The 17227-nt window shown below is 41.6% G+C and overlaps 1 protein-coding gene across 2 annotated transcripts in view; it reads left to right on the top strand.

Moving 5' to 3' along the window:
• Positions 1-1479: 1479 nt before the first annotated feature.
• The window catches only part of If (integrin subunit alpha inflated), a 72723-nt gene continuing 56975 nt past the window's right edge, over positions 1480-17227 (top strand). For both annotated transcript variants that reach the window (XM_076783739.1, XM_076783738.1), the window contains exon 1: positions 1480-2057. In XM_076783739.1, coding sequence (XP_076639854.1) covers positions 1882-2057 — 176 coding nt within the window. In that variant the 5' untranslated portion in view covers positions 1480-1881. The remainder of the gene's footprint in view (positions 2058-17227) is intronic.

Below are 17227 nucleotides of genomic sequence, written 5' to 3'. Positions count from 1 at the left end.
ACATTTAGAATGGATTCCTACGAGAATTAAGTATTTGTTTGTGCAATTATGGTACAGTGTGCGATATAGCGCAGGTTTGTTCCTTATAGTGTTAATTACGTTAATTATTTTTATGCGTAGCATAGTTCCTTGGTAGAATTTAAATTCTAACCTATCGACACTGCCGATAAGTTATTTCTCACTTCTTATTTTATTTATTTACAGCAAGATTTTATAACTTAACAATGCTTTAGTGTAACTTTGAAAAACATTACAGCACTTTAAAATTCAATAATTGTAGATGTTATTTACAAACATTGGACACAAACAAAATATATTACTTTGTTATTATTGTATATTGAGGTTCTTCATGAAGATAATGACATGTTTTTCAGTGATCCAAAATAGGTAATGCACGATATTGTCTAGGTGGTTCCAACATCAAAATATATTGATACAATATAAATTTGGATTCTATGTACCTGTTAGTGCAAATGTAAGTTTTGTTTGAAAACATCTTGACCAGTCTGTGGAAGAACTCAATAAGGTATATACTATTGCAGACTCTATTGAATTTTCTATTAAAAATCTTGAAATAATAATAAATGAAACAAACCAAAATTTAAAGAAAGTATATACTGATCAGGAATACTGATCATGGTAGCACCCATGGGATGGTGAGGAAATTTACTGTATATTTTTGAATAAATCTTTGTCTGTTTTAATAAGTCTTTGGGAATATTATCTTTGTAAATATATGTCGTAAATAATAGCTTACATTATATAGATTCGAAATCGTTTCAGAATCTAGATAAAATCTAACGAATAACGGTTACAGAACTTAGTTATAGTTCGATCTTTAGGTTCTTCTATTCAGAACAGAAGTTCCTCATAATAGTTTCGATCAGAATTTTTATATAACGGTTCGAAACAATTATTTTCGGATTCTTTTTAAGCTCTACTCGCTACCCTTTTCTATATTCAACCGCTATTGAAACTCTCAATCGTCCCAAATCTATCAAAATCTCAAAGACTCGAGAGTTCCTCGAGAGTTCTAAGCTGCGTATGATATTCGAATCGATTGGAATTTTTCGTCATTATACAGGGCGTTCGGCCGCCCCTGGGAAAAATTTTAATGGGAGATTCTAGATACCAAAATAAGATGAAAATCAAGAATACCAATTTGTTGATCGAGGCTTCGTTAAAAAGTTATTAACGTTTAAAGTTTCGCCTGTAGAACATATCGGCAGCCTTACAGTTTTCTGAGTGAGAACCACTACCGCACGTACGCAGCTGTTCGCAGATTGCCGTTCTACAGGCGGAACTTTAAACGTTAATAACTTTTTAACGAAGCCTCGATCAACAAATTCTTATTCTTGATGATCGTCTTATTTTAGCCTCTAGAATCTCCCATTAAAATTTTTCCCAGGGGTGGCCGAACACCTTGCATATAAATTCAAAATGTTTGAAATCCCATTACCAACTAGACTCGCGGTACGCATGCACGGCCGAGTGGAGCGCAACTACGGAACCGCGTGCAGTGGGTGGGAGTCCACTCGCAGCCCCCGCGAGTCCAAGAGAACGAAGAGTAAACCGAAAGAACGGTCTTCTACTCAGTCTGTCCGCGACCGTCCGTCAAGCAGACGTCTGCCGACTCGTTTACCCCCACTTCCTTTCGGCGGTCTGTCGTTCACTGATTGTGAGTGTCTTTCGCAGTGTCTCTCGAGGGCCTCGTAGAAGCCACATGTCGTCTGTTGCGCGGCCGCTACCGGCACCCTGACCCATTATTGTCAGTTGTGACGATCGATCGCGAGCAGTGCGTCACGCATCGATTTCTCGATCGCCGGTCGCTTATGACAGTTAGATCGTATCACAGTGGTAAAAGGTGACTGACGAGAAATTATGTGGTTCGCGAACGTCCTCGCAGGCCTCATTGGCCTGGTCATCGTCGGTTCGCCACCCTGGTGTTCCGACGCGTTCAACGTGGAGACGAAACATTACGCGGTTTATCAAAACGAGAACAAATCCATGTTCGGATTCGCGGTGTCGATGTACCGAGACAGAAACGGTCGAGGCTGGTGAGTCTTTCTTTGTACACTTTATTATTAACACATCCATCGTACAAAATTTTTATTTCAATGTACTTGATTCACTCGTAACTACTTCGAGATCACTAGACGATCGCGCCCCTTTGGCCTGTTAATAATCATTTGTTCCAGAAGCTAATTTAATTAACTATTTCATCTTATGTATTTTATATGTCGTTAGATGAAATCTAAACTTGTAATAATACGTTCTACAATGTTTACTTGATATATTGTAAAGGAAATTTTTAAAAGCTAGTAACACTGCCTTGAATTTGTAACAATCGTTTTTTAAATATCGTGGTACCAGAGTTGTGCAAATTTTGCTCACGAATAACGTATAACATTTTTAGACTTTTTCCACGAAAAGTGAAACGTACACTAAAGTCTATTAAGTCATTAACTGTAGGAGTTAGATGCAACGTGGAACATTTTCAAAATCGAAACGCTGTTGCCATAATTGATTTTAATGACGATTTAAAATATTTTTTAAAGAATCTTTTGAATTCGGGAATATTGATTCACATAATTCCAGAAATGTACGTATCATTGAATAATTCGCGGGTCTGAGTCATCGTTATTCAAAGTCGTTTGCTTATTTGACTCATACATATCTTCCGTTCTTAAAGAAATGCATGCATTTCTATTGACGGAATGAACGTCGAATAAATACGTTAGCGCTATTTCCGTTGGTGTAATTCACCGGTAGTCTCTGTGAAAGAAATCGATGATTAGGCTGCATTATAATGAGGCGATCGTTTCTATACAAGTAGGAATTTTTTTACACGAAGCATTTTTTGCTTGAATGAACTGAACAAATATATACCTACACTCGAGCAAACAAATTTTCAATTATTTTTTAGACGTTTAATCGTAGAACAACTGTTAAACAATATTTCAATTTCTTCTTTCAGTTTCGTTCGTTTAGAAACAATTATGTAATTATTGAATCGAACTAGTTCTTATCAGCTGTGCCTAGCACATAAACGTCAAACCTCCCACGAGATTCGTACGACGGAAGTGCCTATCTTCCTCGCTTAACTACCAGTTCTCGCCAAGTTCTTAATTGCAGGTGTTTGTATAAATCGGAAAGTACAAAGTTTTCTTATAATTTGAATAAATTTTGAAAAGCAAAGTGTCGATTCTGGGGTGTCTCTGTTTTATTGGAATCATTTTTAAGAAATCTTCAACCACGTACAATTAAAAACGCGATTACAAAGGTCACGAAAAAACTACGAACTTCGAGGAGCAACTGTACTCCGAAGGAAGATATAATGATAAATGTAAACATTTTAATTTTCTTTAAAGATTGAAATTCGATCCCGTCTCCGTGTCTTATCATTTTCGTATAAGCTGAATAAGCATACAGTTCTGCGGGTGAGGGAGGGGGGTTGTTCTTACGTTCGAATTTGGCGTAAAACAATGTCGAGCAGGTCATCGATGCTTTCAGTGTATGTATTTCACTAATTAGTGGTTTTGAGCATTATACTTTAAATTTATAGATTTTGAAACAAACTTGATAAACTCGTATTTGTCTCTGTTAATTATATGATCGATCATGGGAAAATTCGTTTATAGGAAAATGTTTTATCTCCGTACGATTTTCTATTTGCATCCAGTTCTCATCAATTTTCCCGAGACAATAGTTTACTTGGATCGACATAGCAGGTGCTTCGATGATCCTAGAACCGCTCTCCTTTTATGTCCTCGTTCGGGACCAAGGCGAGTGGGGCATGTCTCCCGTTTCATCGCGATCCTCGTAACCGCTCGATGACGATCAACTTTCATCTGTCCGCGATAAGTATGATGGAGCACCGTTTCTCTTCTCCGCTACTCGCCACCCTTCTGGCGGGTGCCAGATAGTCCATAGTCTTAAACATTTGTCTATATTTTAGTACACATTACACTTCGTATAATAGATTTACGAAGATAACACTCGGTAATCATTTAAAGATGTCTCGTCGTACTATTGCGTCCTTCGTTAACCATCGATGCTCAATCGTATAATTTTATGTTTACGAATCAAATTTTATCGCCTAAAGACCACGCAGGAGGCCGTGATAGTCGTATCTATCAATTTTTGAAACGTCTCTACCGCGACGTAACTCCTCGAAAAATTGAAATTTAAATGACAAGCCTTATCGTATCGCTCGAGATTGAAAGTTGCGTCGTGCCCGAGGGATCAAACGACCAAATCTTGGGTCTTCCTCGTGAGATCACAAGAAACGCATACATAGAAGGTACGCGTTCACAAGAACAGAAACCACAAGCTCCGGGACCCGAATGCCCCGACCCGACGCAACAATGATCTTATTACACGTACGCGAACGACCAGCACACGGGAGGCTCGTAAGAATACACGAGACTGGTCCAGATATAAGGAAGATTACGGCCGCTGAATGTCGCGTACCGATACGAGTGACCGATTAGATCGCATCTTGGTGAAGCTCTCTTGGTCGTATGCATAAGATCGCGACGGGAGGTCCGGTCTCAATTTCGTATTCCACGAAGGGTCGTCCAATTGGCGGGGAACGAAAAGGCAAGGTGGTTCATTGAGGAGGACCCGAACGACGCGGCAGTGAAATAATAGATCGAACGCGGAGATTACACCGGCGGTATTAATCAGAGCAAAGCGAGAGCGACGAGCCGCCCACGTAACGGAGCAACGATGACCTAACATCCTGTATCACAGCCAACCTCGTGCTCTGAATCCAACGTGTTTGCACCAACGGTTTGTACGTTACAGTTGAAGTGTGAACTGCCAGCGAACGTATACGTTACAATCAGAGTGTGAACTCTTTCGATGCAGTACAGCGCGTCGCAAAATCGTTGACACAGGTGTACGCGGCGAGGATCACGTGGAATTTAAACGTAAATAATGGTTTATTCAATGTTTGGGTATGGCCTCGACGTCGCCATATTTGTTTATTTTTTAAATTTGATCTAAAATTTTTTGCATCGCCAAACCGTAGGCGTTCAAAAACACTAAAATTAAATCGACCGTTGATTTTCTTACGCTGCTAAAAGAAAGAAAAACGGCTCGATGCCAATGTAAACACACGCAAACGGTTCGAAACCAGCATGCGAATATTCAGTCGCCGCGGGCAAACGAGTCGGTTTTGAACGCTAAACGGTGCAAGATCAAGAAAGTCTGTCACGAGGGAAAGGCCTGACACCCGTTCCGCGGTCTGACATAAATCGCGGAAATTCAAACGTAGTCACGATTTTCGATTATATATATCACTGTTGGACGCTATTTCGGGAATTAACGCGCGAGCAGAACGGTAACAGCGGGTACGGCGATCGGGTACGTTCGCCTCTGCGTTAGATTAACGAGGACGAACGCTCGTAAAGCTTCTACAGGCTGGCCTAAATATACGCGCCTACGAAGTTTCTCATAACGAACGATGTAATCCGGATTTCCTGCGGCTTTGGATATTCCGAACGCGAGTATGTCTCGAGTTTTATTTGCCTCCGGACCGCGGACGTCTATTGTCTTTGAAAAAACAATGTACAAAGACGCGAGTAGCTGCCGCGAGGATAAAACCAAGACTGCCTTTCCATTCAAGAAATATCGCAATCTAGATTATTACGCAAATACAAAGTGTCGGAGTATTCAGGATCCTTCGTTGCATTATTTGGCCTAAGCACAGAAAGTATTTGATAAAGATGGATATTTTTCATTACTCTTTCATTTTACGAAATTTGGTTTAGTTATGCAGTAGAGTTTCTATTATCCGGCATTGGACTATTCGTTGGTAAATGTTACGGTTTATATTTCACACAACTATTACATTATCCATGGTTGTGTTTACTGAGAATCGAAAAGAAATTTTTCGGCGAAAAAAAAATTTTCAAATCGTTCTGGAAAAATTATTTTCGGTTGCGGGGGTCAATTACAGTCATTTTTGGTGAATAGACCTACCCCCGAAATCCTACTCCCTTTCTAGAAAAAAATTCAGTACGGGCGGAACTTTAAACGTTAATAACTTTTTAACGAAGCCAACATCAACAAATTGGTATTCTTGATTTTCGTCTTATTTTGGTCTCTAGAATCTCCCATTAAAATTTTTCCCAGGGGTGGCCGAACACCCTGTATTTCTCGTTTTTATCACTTGATATGTAAGTATAATCCAATTATCCGGAATATTTGCCCAGTCGTGTTTTCGTTGGCTCTCTACGGAAGAACGTCGTCATATTGCAAAGCGAAAGAGAGATTATAAAACTATTAAAGTCTGGCTCTTCTATGAACGTGGAATTTTGTTGCAATATGCGATTGCAATTCTTTTTTTCCGGGGCAGAAACGTCTCAATAACAACGACGATCAGTTTTCTATCAGATGTTTGAAATTATTCCCTGTTCGAGGACGGAACAGAACGCGATCGAGCGTAACCGAGATAGATCATCGCGCAGCGTGTACAAAATCTAGCATAGATCGATCTTCGTGTCGGAAGAGCTAAGGAACAGAAAATCGCGTCTCCGTCGCGGCGGCTTCAAACCCCGTTAGGGTTGGAATAAATTACGTGGCTGGACCCCTTTGACCTTTGGCGCCAATTTTTCCGTGGACTGGTCTACGTAACCGATGCCATTACTCGCGTTTCCTCGTTCTGTCGGCATTATTTATATCCGTCGTCGCCGGAGGAGCTGGAGCAGAGCAGTTTATTCGTGGTCCGCGTGACTCACGAAGAAAACGAAACACCTTCGGCTCGCGATGATCCAGATCGCTTGGGCTCCTCAGGTGCCACTTTCGATCTCGAGCGATAAGACGAAGCTAATTGTTAAAATTTTTTATGATTTTTGGATCACGCGACTGGAGAGACGAGTCAAAGTGACTAAGAGAACGAACAGAGAAAACGTGTGTCAAGCGGTTATACATACGATCGCGAAGAAGCAAAGAATAACGTCTGACAAATACTAATCGCAGAGGTGACGCGTTCATTGCGGCTTACCGATGATGACTCGTTCTTTTCCCGGATTCGATTACTCGCGCCGAAATCGGTGACTCCGAGCACCGCGCGCTAAATATAAAAATTATTCCACGCCTCGAAGACGTTCCGCGGCCGATACGCGACGATAATGTTACATCGCGAAGAGAAGATAAGCGCGTTTTTCGTTTCCCCCCGTTCGCCGCTCGAATTAATTATCGAAGATAGAGAACGCATCGACGCATGCCCGTTTCCACGAAGCGAAACTAGTTTCCCTTTGTTTGCTTAAATTTCTATTATACGAGCGGTGACTTTTCGTCGAGAATTCCGGGAAATGTGGGCCCCTTATCGCAGCCCGCCTCCACGTGATAAGACCTTGTCAGGACTTGCGAATTGATTGCCTCCTCGTGGTCTTGGAGCAAATTTGCGACGGTTGATGAATCGTACTTATCGTACCTCGGATATTTTACGGTTTTACGTGTTAATTTTGTTGTGATTTCATCGTGACCATAGATGGATTTTCAATCTTGTATGGACAAATCGATCAATATAATTAAATATAAATGTATACAGTTGTTGTGAGACGATCTAGCAGATTCGTTAAAATAATTTCTTATGATTGTTTTGCAATAGCGTTAAATTGTTATTGATTTTCCCATGGATGCGTTCTTCGTGAAATCTTGTGACCGGTAAGCGCGTAGATTTGGTTGTTCCACGTGCGCTCGAAACTGGTGCTTACAAGAGCGTGTCGCTAAAAGAGGAAGCGAGGTTTCAATTTCCTCGTTTCCGGTCGACGAAACAAAGCAAAGGTTAGGGTGGGTCGCTGCCTATCGGTATACTTTCCGCTTTTAAGTAATTTGTGCGCGAAACACACTAAGCGTTTTATCTTTCTTCTCGTTCGTGAAACGAGGCAACAATCGAGAGAACGAACCGCTAAATTTTTAAGTGAACGCGTTCACTATGTTTCGAGAACTCTTTAGACAAGTTTTAAGTATCGTACTGCTTCCGGTTCAGAAGCTACCTCGGTAATCTCTAAACGTTAAAAGATCTCGCCGATTCGCGAGTTAAATCTAAATTTTCCAGCTCAGGGTAATCCCCGTTAAAATTTATACAGCGATTCCATCGTTAAAAATCAGTGGTAGTTAAATATGAAGGCGCACCGGACTTGTCTTAATTTTTCGAAGCCATCCCGGCGCCATGAAAGTCCGCGATCGTAGCGCAGTAAAACCGTGATATACGACGGATCGTGCGAAGAACGATCCATGGGAGCAGTGTAAACGAAGATTTAAACGGTAGCCGCGAACGATCGTGAGCACCGTGATCTTTCAGTCGAGTTAAGTACGAGAATCCTTCTAAGACAGCGCGTTATTCATTGGTTTTTATTCGCTCGTCGGTCTTTTCTCTTACCTGCCGCCCACAGCGGCGTATACCTGGCACACCTTTCAATCGATTATCGACTCGCGACCGAGGTGGCGTTGATACTGATGGATCCTGACGATGCAGATTGCTAATATCTTTTCCCTCGGCGGACGTCGCTGTCAACGATCCTGCAGCCGGCCACGGCTGTCCCGTTGACGCCACCTTAATTAGGTTAAAAGTCTGTGAATGAGATTGCTGTTTTCCTTCCCCGATTTAAACGACCAACCAAAAGGATAAATATTATGATACGGAATCGGTGTAAGAATAGTTTACTAAAAAACAATATATTTTCAGTTTCATTTTTCGAAAAATTACAAAAATAAGTATCACACAAATTAACCAAAGAACGATAGATAGAGAACTAAATTTTCAAAAATCTAGGCGAGTATTAATTTTATAATTTTTATTAAAAATCACGGAATGGGTCGTTTTGACCATTTCGGTAGTTGTTAAGGATGTTTCTGATTGCTGTAAACGGATGATCTCGTGGAACGATTTGATTTTCGTAAGTGGTCGTGTCGAAAATCGACGAAACGAAAGGTGTGCGCAAACTTCCTCGGCAAAGGGGAAGAAGAGGAGGAAAGAAGACCGGAGGATCGAGATAATGGGGATCGCGTGAGGCACGTGCCCGAAGCTCTGCCTGTGTCATTATCCAGAGGAGAGCCGACAGCCTCGGGGGCCTATTACCTTTACCTGGCCGCATGCAAACACGTGTGCAAATGCTCTTACACACGTGCGCAACACACTTGCACGGGGCCAGGTGGTAAAGGTCCGGCGGTGAAATAAAGAGAAACAGAACTTTCGTAAATGAGTTACTGCTTTGCTACTGCGCCCAATTTCTCCGGTTGTTTCGCAGCTTTCGATGTCGCCAGGTATTCGTAAATTAATAGAGTTTTTCTAACCAGGGACTCTATGTCGATATTACTCCAGCGAAGTATAATGCTTGCAAGCTCACAAATGCTGTTTTCCCAATTGCTTCGTCAAATGTGTACGTTAATTCGAGTCAGTTTTTGTAATTGATCGATGCCCCGCGATAATTATTCTTCGAGACACACTGGACGTTAAACGTGACTTAACAGACGGTGTGTGTTCACGAGATTTTTGTGTCACGTGCGTGGCACGGCTCGTTTCCTAGCGACGTGAGTGACGTAATGACACGTACGTGAAAGTCATTAAGCATCGACCACGCAAGAGTGCAATTGAACCGACTAGTTAAGTGATTTAGAAGCGCATTTCCTCCGACCACTCTGCCATTATACATATTTGCGACATTGGTTCTCGTAACTTTTGCTAAACGACGCGTGTAATAGTCGGGCAAAGCAATCCTAGCAACCGGGCCAAGCTACAGAGTCTACTCGAAGATATTGTATTTTTTAATTCCGTAAATTGGGGGCAAATTCCATTTCTCGTGATGTCATTTCGAACGTGTACACGTGCGAGTGATGCTTCGTCGCCATTTTTATATCGTTTCGTGGATCATCCACACGTGGGCCAACGCGATCCTTGGATCCCTTGGTAGTAACGTGAATTGACAGCGAGTATCGCGTGTCGGTATCACGTTGCGCTACCGAATGATTCACGATACACTTGAAATCACAATTACGGGTACGTGTGTCGAGACGGGAATATCCCGGGCATACGTGCCATGTGCAATAAACATCCTTAATACGCTCGTCGTGTAGGTATACCGACGACTCTTTCTATTACGATGCCTGTCGCACGAGCTTTATTTTAGTCTGGAACAACGAATAAGATTGCTAAGATTTCGATTTTTTAAAAATTTCAGTTTTACATAGATCGTACGATTATTTAAGGAGCAGTCCTTTAATAGCCAAAAGAGGAAAAAGTGATTTATTCCATTTTTCCGATAGAGAGTAGCAGAGGTTGAGTAAAAGGTTTTAAAATTTTCTGCGTTCGTGAATTTCTAAAAATCTGTTCGCCTTTGGGCGTGTCGTTAGGAGTCTCCAGCATGTCGACCTCTTGTCCTCCGTCCATCCAACCGTTCCTCGAATTTTCCCAAAGTCAGTCGTGTTCTGTTCGCCATATGGCCAAGGTCCACCTATGGTGCCGTTTCGACAAAATTGCATTGTTGCCCCGACGACTTCGTTCGACACATGTTTCCTCCTAGCGCGGCTCGAGTGCCGCAAATGAGAATAACGTGACTCGAAAGGTCGGGGAAAAGCGTTTTATGGCCGTACAACGGAAGATTTATAGTTTCTCTCGAACACTCTTTCCGCCTATATTGATTAGACAGGGTGGCAGAATAAGTTATTTTCGTACGTGCACAGCTAAATTAGTATACGATGTGTTTTTTCTTTACAATTTCGATACAATGGTTTCGAGAAAGAGACATTAGAAACGTAATATTTGAAATATTTTCATTTGTTTTTCCTTTCGAGAAAGTTATTCGACGATCTATGTTGAGGATAGTTTTGCAACTACTCGTTTCGTTTACCCCCAGATTAAACGCGCTTGGCCTACGACAAGATACGCTCGTAATCGTTTCTTCGAAATCAATAATAAAACCATATTTGTTTAATTGGTCGGATGGCTGATAAGCTGAATAAATGGGATCATAAAAGATGTCGTGCGCATGCAACTGCAATTGCATTGTCCGTACCGCGGATGGAAATGGGTCGTTGCATTCGTGACCTCAGATGAAACGATGCTGATTAATTTGTTCTTTCATTAATGCGATTAAGATCGGCCAATTAAGTTGCTTGTCGAGACCCAGTTCCTTCCGTGATTGATCTAAGCTTGCATGCGCTACTCGAGTCTGATTTTAGACCCTCTGGCGCGTATCGCGGTCATTTATTTATCGAACGATAATGTACGTCGCAATTCCAACGAATAGATCAAGTCGAGACCACTCGAATCGAAATAGGACATGCAAAACTCGCGTACGAACGCCTACTCGTGGATACCGTAGCACTCCTACAGTCTTAAACTTAATCAAACGTTAACAATGGAACGCGTGATCTTCACCTGCAGAAACACGGAAGCGCTTCGCCTACGATCCATTCGATATCCGACAGTTTGAAAGGAGCATTCCGGTAGAAAAGACGAGACTAACATAAATTCCTTTAATGTTTTACCCATTTTAATTCCAGATAATTTCTTTAAATTTAATTGAGTATTTTTCATAATAGAATATTCAAAGATACTCTGTTTGGAAAAGTTTCGACAATCGCTCAAATAATAGCTAATTACTGGCTATGTAAAAGATATTTTACAAGAGATAAGATACGTGCTTTTCACAATTTCCAGACCAGACTTAAACGAGCAAAGCTAATAACGACAATAGGAGAAGAACGAACGAATTTGTGCTGGGTTTTAAACGCGACCAACGCAAAGATCGGTTCGTTTCGCAAGTTTTACCAAGTCTGGCGCCCACATGGACATCTTCTGACCATTCTTGACTGTTCAGGTCGGTTCCTATCTAGAAAAGTCGTAGTCGCACGTGCAGGTTGGGAGCGAAAGTCGATTTCACGCCCACCCGTTTTTCCTTGAATTTTAACGCGAGACCCAGTAACGCAGAATAAAATTCACGAGCTTTCGACGATACCGCGAAGCAAACGAAATGTGAAAGACCAATATAAATTACTCTCCAACGTGGATATAAAAATGTAGAAATTTGTTTGCCGATGGCGCAAGTTGACGAAGAGAAACGTTAGACGGCGGAGTCGTTGTTATCTCGTGCAAGGAGCACGTTGTTGAATTGTAAATTTGTACAAGAACAAACGACACAGTTAATCTCTATCTTTAATCGAATCCACCGAATGGCCTTGAATTCATTCAAAGACAACTCATACGCCTCGCCTCGCATGCTCGCGCTGCCGCCAGATGCAAATTACGCTCGAGGAATATTCAATTGGGTCTGTAATTGCTCGTGACCGAGATAGAGTCGAAGACTTTACGATCCTGGAAAGCAGAACCGTGTCCTTTTCACGGATATTAAATTCGATACAGTGTAAATTTCGAACAGACTTCACCCCTGGAACAGGATGAGGGTCGTTCGCGTTTGGCATAATTTTTCGTGTACTTCGAGTAGGTGAAAAATTCTGTAAAAATTCACTGAAATGCGCTCGAGTATATAGTTTGAGGGTATACGATCGAAACGTTGAAAAAAGTTCAGTGGAAAGTGAATTGTAAATATGTTTAAGAGAATGAAATTAAAAAGTAGTTTCGATTCACGGGCAACGTGCTCGGTAAAAGTATTCTCTGATCTTACGTCGAAGGGAAGATTGAAATTCCTCGACTGGTTCGAGGATACTTCCTGTCGATACGATCGAAAAATTACCACACACCCGGAAATTGTTTCTTTGTCGGCTGTTCGTTAAAGTACAATCGCGTATCGATGCTTCGCGATAATTTCAGTATTACTTACACGCGACCAGCATCGTGAGTTCATGATTCTTCTTTTTTTTAATTGTTATACACAGCGAATCGTTCCACTCTTTCGTTCGAAATTGTATAAGACAATATTTCGAAGGAAAATTGTGTGGTACGAAGGGGTGCAAATTCGTATTTTTATTAATAGAATTGATGAAATGGGATTTTTGTAGAGGGTTGTCTGAACCCCTGAATATAATAATTCGTATCTTATTTGAAGTATTTCTTATATTTTTGCATATTAAGTGCACTCTATATTTTGTTGAGAATTAAAATCTTCCATAAATGCCTAAACATCCGCGGTCTAGTAACGTGTTATCCTAATGGTTGAAGGGGTTTAACGAGTCAAGTTTACACGGTGTCGTGGCTACCGGGTAGATAACGGAAAGTCAACCCTTGGTCGATGCGACACTTTCGCAGGAGGATCGTAAATCGAGTTACCTGCGTGTCACGCACTCGTGTACCCACGATTTTGCTCCGAGTGATCGAAGCTTTGCTCACAGCGAAAGTCGATTGGTGTTGGTGAGGAGGTGCTCCTTATAAAGTAGCGGAGCCTCGACGTCGATACGCCTCCGTTCGCTTTGCGTCATCGACTGATCGTGCGTTGAGACGCCTGCAATGCGTGTCCTTTAAATTTCTATCCTACGACGAAACTTTGGAGGAAAGATGGCCAAAATCATTGGTGGCATGCATACGATTACACCACAGATTTATATAGATAATATTTTTATTAAAATCTACGATATTCAAACTTCTTTTCGTCGTAACGATCGAGGGATGAAAATTTACTAGTATTTGGAATCAGTAAATTTACGTTAGCGACCAATGGTCGCTTCGTTAACTTCCGCTGGAACTGTTATAATATAATCGAGCAGAAACACGTGTTCGTGCATGAAGAATCACGATTGTAATGCAGCCTCGGTGTTTCAAGCCGGAAATCACGCAACACTTTAAGACCTTACAAAGGGAAGTACCTTCCATACGTTCGTGGAAAGTATTACGTATAAACCCGACGAGTCACGTAAAATCTCATGCAGAGTTCGCGTTGAATTTCAAAACCACGATCGTACGATCCGTCTCGGGTTAAAAGCCAAACGGACTATCACGATTATTATACGAATAAAAAATATACGAGATCTGTGAAACGGTGAAATTGATTCGCGAGGAGTTGAATCGGGGGTGCAAAAGCTATACGTACATGCCCAACCGTTGTTCCGAACAGTTTGTAGTCCCCGGGTGCTTCGATATTTATCGATAGAGAGATCGAACGTTGCTGGAAACGCACGGCCAAGAGATTTTCGGAGTGAAATCCCCGATTAAGGCAGGGTTCAGCGAACCCGAGATCTTCTCCGGGAACGCGCATATGGTAATGAGCCTGTGCGTGCTAGGAAATTTAAAACCAGGTAGAATACGCCTTCCACACGATATGCGCATGAAACTCGGATACATTATCGCCGAGCATAACGAAATTCCGCTAAACCACCGACGCCGAATTAGTGCGAATTAATTCGATATCGCGGATTACGGGCCTCTTTTATTTCGTTCGATCGAAGCTCGCTTCCGCCCTTGCGGTTATTAGTGACCATTTAGGATGATTCACACGAAGTGACTAATTCGGTCATTCCGGAATCTGTGAGAGATACGAGACTTCGTGGCGCATACAATCAACAAGGATGTCCGTGGATTAATTTTCATACGTTAATTAATTGCACGTAGGCAAACATTAATACCGTTTTGCTTCGGATACTTGGCGATCGATCGTTTTTCTTATTGCTGATTTATCACCGACTCGAAATATCACAGGAATGCATTAAGATACCGTTTTATCTTCTGTTTATACCGTACAGCATGGTAATAAACGTGCTTCGTGATAAATCTTGCTTAATGCTATGCTCCAAGGAGGAAAGAAATTGTCATCGTAGACGCGTACTTTCTAAATCGACAAGGAGGGGCTAACCTAAGTGAAGGCGAAATGAAAAACGGAGGACGAAGAAAAATCGTTTACTTTGTCACGTACGATTATTGTCGAACGTACAGAATTCCTATAAAACGCTGTTACGAAACACGGTGCGTATCGATAGTTCCTAGTGCAGCTTAATTTTTTTTCTACTGGAGACTAGACGAAAAACTTCATGAATTGCACAGTTGGGTCGAATGTTAAACCACGTAACGTTTTTGTTTAACTTTTATGTAAGACTCTAGAAAGACTGAGACAGGCAAAATTTTATACGAATGATACGTAACGTTGCAACTTGTTCGATCGAACGGTAAAATGTCTAATATTTAAAACTTAAAATTTTCGAAAATACTGGAGGCGCTGTGGTTCCGGTTGGTAGCGTGGGGTTTGCACGCAACGTTAAACTTTTTTTCACGGTCGATGTGCCAGCAGCGTGGATCGTACGCGACGGACGAACGAATAAAATCCCCCCATTGGGCTAAGAATCGAAACCGGGAATCGTCTGAAAAGCGCCGTCGTCGCGAGATACACGGGAACTCTCTGCCCTTTTGCGTGGATCCTGTAGCCCGTTGTGTACCAAGATGGCGCGTAAAAATGTTCGGCGCGTATCGCGCGGAAAAATCGCGCCGTTAAATCCGTCCCGCATGAATTAGAGAGCGCGCCTCGTCGCGCGTAATTCAAGCTACGTCGCCGTCGGCGAAGAGAATATCGGCGTCCCTTTATTCGCGGCACGCGAGGCCATCGTATTGACTTATATCGCGACGCGACGCCGGACAGACGCGCATTTGTAATCCCGTATTTGGCAAAATCGGACGGCTCCATTCGCGGCGCCGTTGCTCAATACAACGGGGCCCCGTCCGTCCCGTTTTCACCAGGAATCTCGAGGCTTTGATCGCTGAAAACGCGACGCATCCGCGCATGTTGCCTACCTTCGCGACAAATTTATATATACAGGGTGTTTCTCCATGCGTGGGAAGCGGCCATTAAAAGGATCAAGGGGGGATTCTCGTGTAACCGCGTTAAAATTTTAAGTTTCCTATTTTATTTTTTTTCCGTAATGAATTACAAGTTCTATTGTACTAGACTTTTAGCGACACGAAGGAAGACCCTTAAACTGTACGAAAATATTTTTTTAATCCATTTCTCCATGCGTGGTGGGCGGCCATTAAAAGGCTCGAGCGGGGATTCTCGTGTAACCGCGTCAAAATTTAAAGTTCTTTTGTTTCTTTCTTTTTCGTAAGGAATTAAAAGTTTTATTGTACTAAACTTTTAGGGGCACGAAGAGAGACCTTTAAACTGTACGAAAATATTTTTTTAGTCCATTTTTTATTATCTTTTATTAAATAGTAGTTAAGTCTTTTAACCTTATCCGACGATGTAATTATAGTTGATGAACATCCATTGTAGAGATCAGAACGCAACGAACGAAAAATTTTCTTAAAGCTGGTTGATTTCCGTCTGGCATTGAAAATTTAAGAAATTATAATAATACAATTTTCTTTATTCTCTTAAATGTACAGCGAAGAGCAAAATTTAAATATATCTTTCCAGAAGTCTATGAAGGAGGATAATCTAGTACATGGCGATTTTTAAATATATTGAATATGAAAGTTAGCTTTTATATTGCTATTTTCTCCGGGGCGACTGAACAGGAAGAACGAATGCTATATTTATTAGCGTCGAAGATACGAATGTTTAAATGCAGACAGCGTAGAAGGAAAATTGTATAATGTGCAGGATATAATTTTCTGATCAATCCTTGTCCGGACGGAAAGCTTGACTGACTTATTTATTGATCCATTGATGTATCCTTACACGTTGATTGCCGCGGGGAAGCGAATGCCTGCGTTTTCGCGCGATACGTGTCCGCCGTTGATTTATTCACCTACTTGTTCCACGAAGAAAGTATCCTTGTGCACTCATTGGTTTAAGAATATTCTTTCTCCGATGGATCATAATCAAAATTCCGAGTGAAGTGCTCCTCGACGGGATGATGTTGTATGGAGTCGTTTGCAACTTGACGCCTGTTAAGAACGTCAGGTAGTGTGTTATTTCAACGTAGTACGAGTGTTTATCGTGGCCCCTTTAACGTTTACGAAGCTGTTCTTTTCGTAGAATTTATTTAGCCAAGCTGTGACGACTGTTATTCAACAATTTTCGTAACAATGCGATCGAGGAACCTTCTTAATCTTGCTTTAATATTTTTAATTGCTTGGGCGAAACAAACAACGTTGAGATAAAAATTTCGTGATTCATCGTGATATTGTAAAAGTTTTTCCAATTCCTGGTTCTAGGGTCAACCAGTCAGGAAGGAAGTGAATTTTATATAAGGGGCGCGAGTTACGGTAGAACTCGAAGGAATCGAGACGGTTTCCATTAAAATTCGCGAACAAGGTGCGTACGCGAACTAATTTAGAAGACGCTAAATCACCGCACCTGCACGTCGGTCGATGCAGCTGCAGGCGTTCATT

This window comes from Colletes latitarsis, chromosome 2 (genome assembly GCF_051014445.1).
Source record: "Colletes latitarsis isolate SP2378_abdomen chromosome 2, iyColLati1, whole genome shotgun sequence".
In the NCBI taxonomy this organism is placed as follows: Eukaryota; Metazoa; Arthropoda; class Insecta; order Hymenoptera; family Colletidae; genus Colletes; species Colletes latitarsis.
This window is presented reverse-complemented; position numbering and strand designations above follow the sequence as displayed.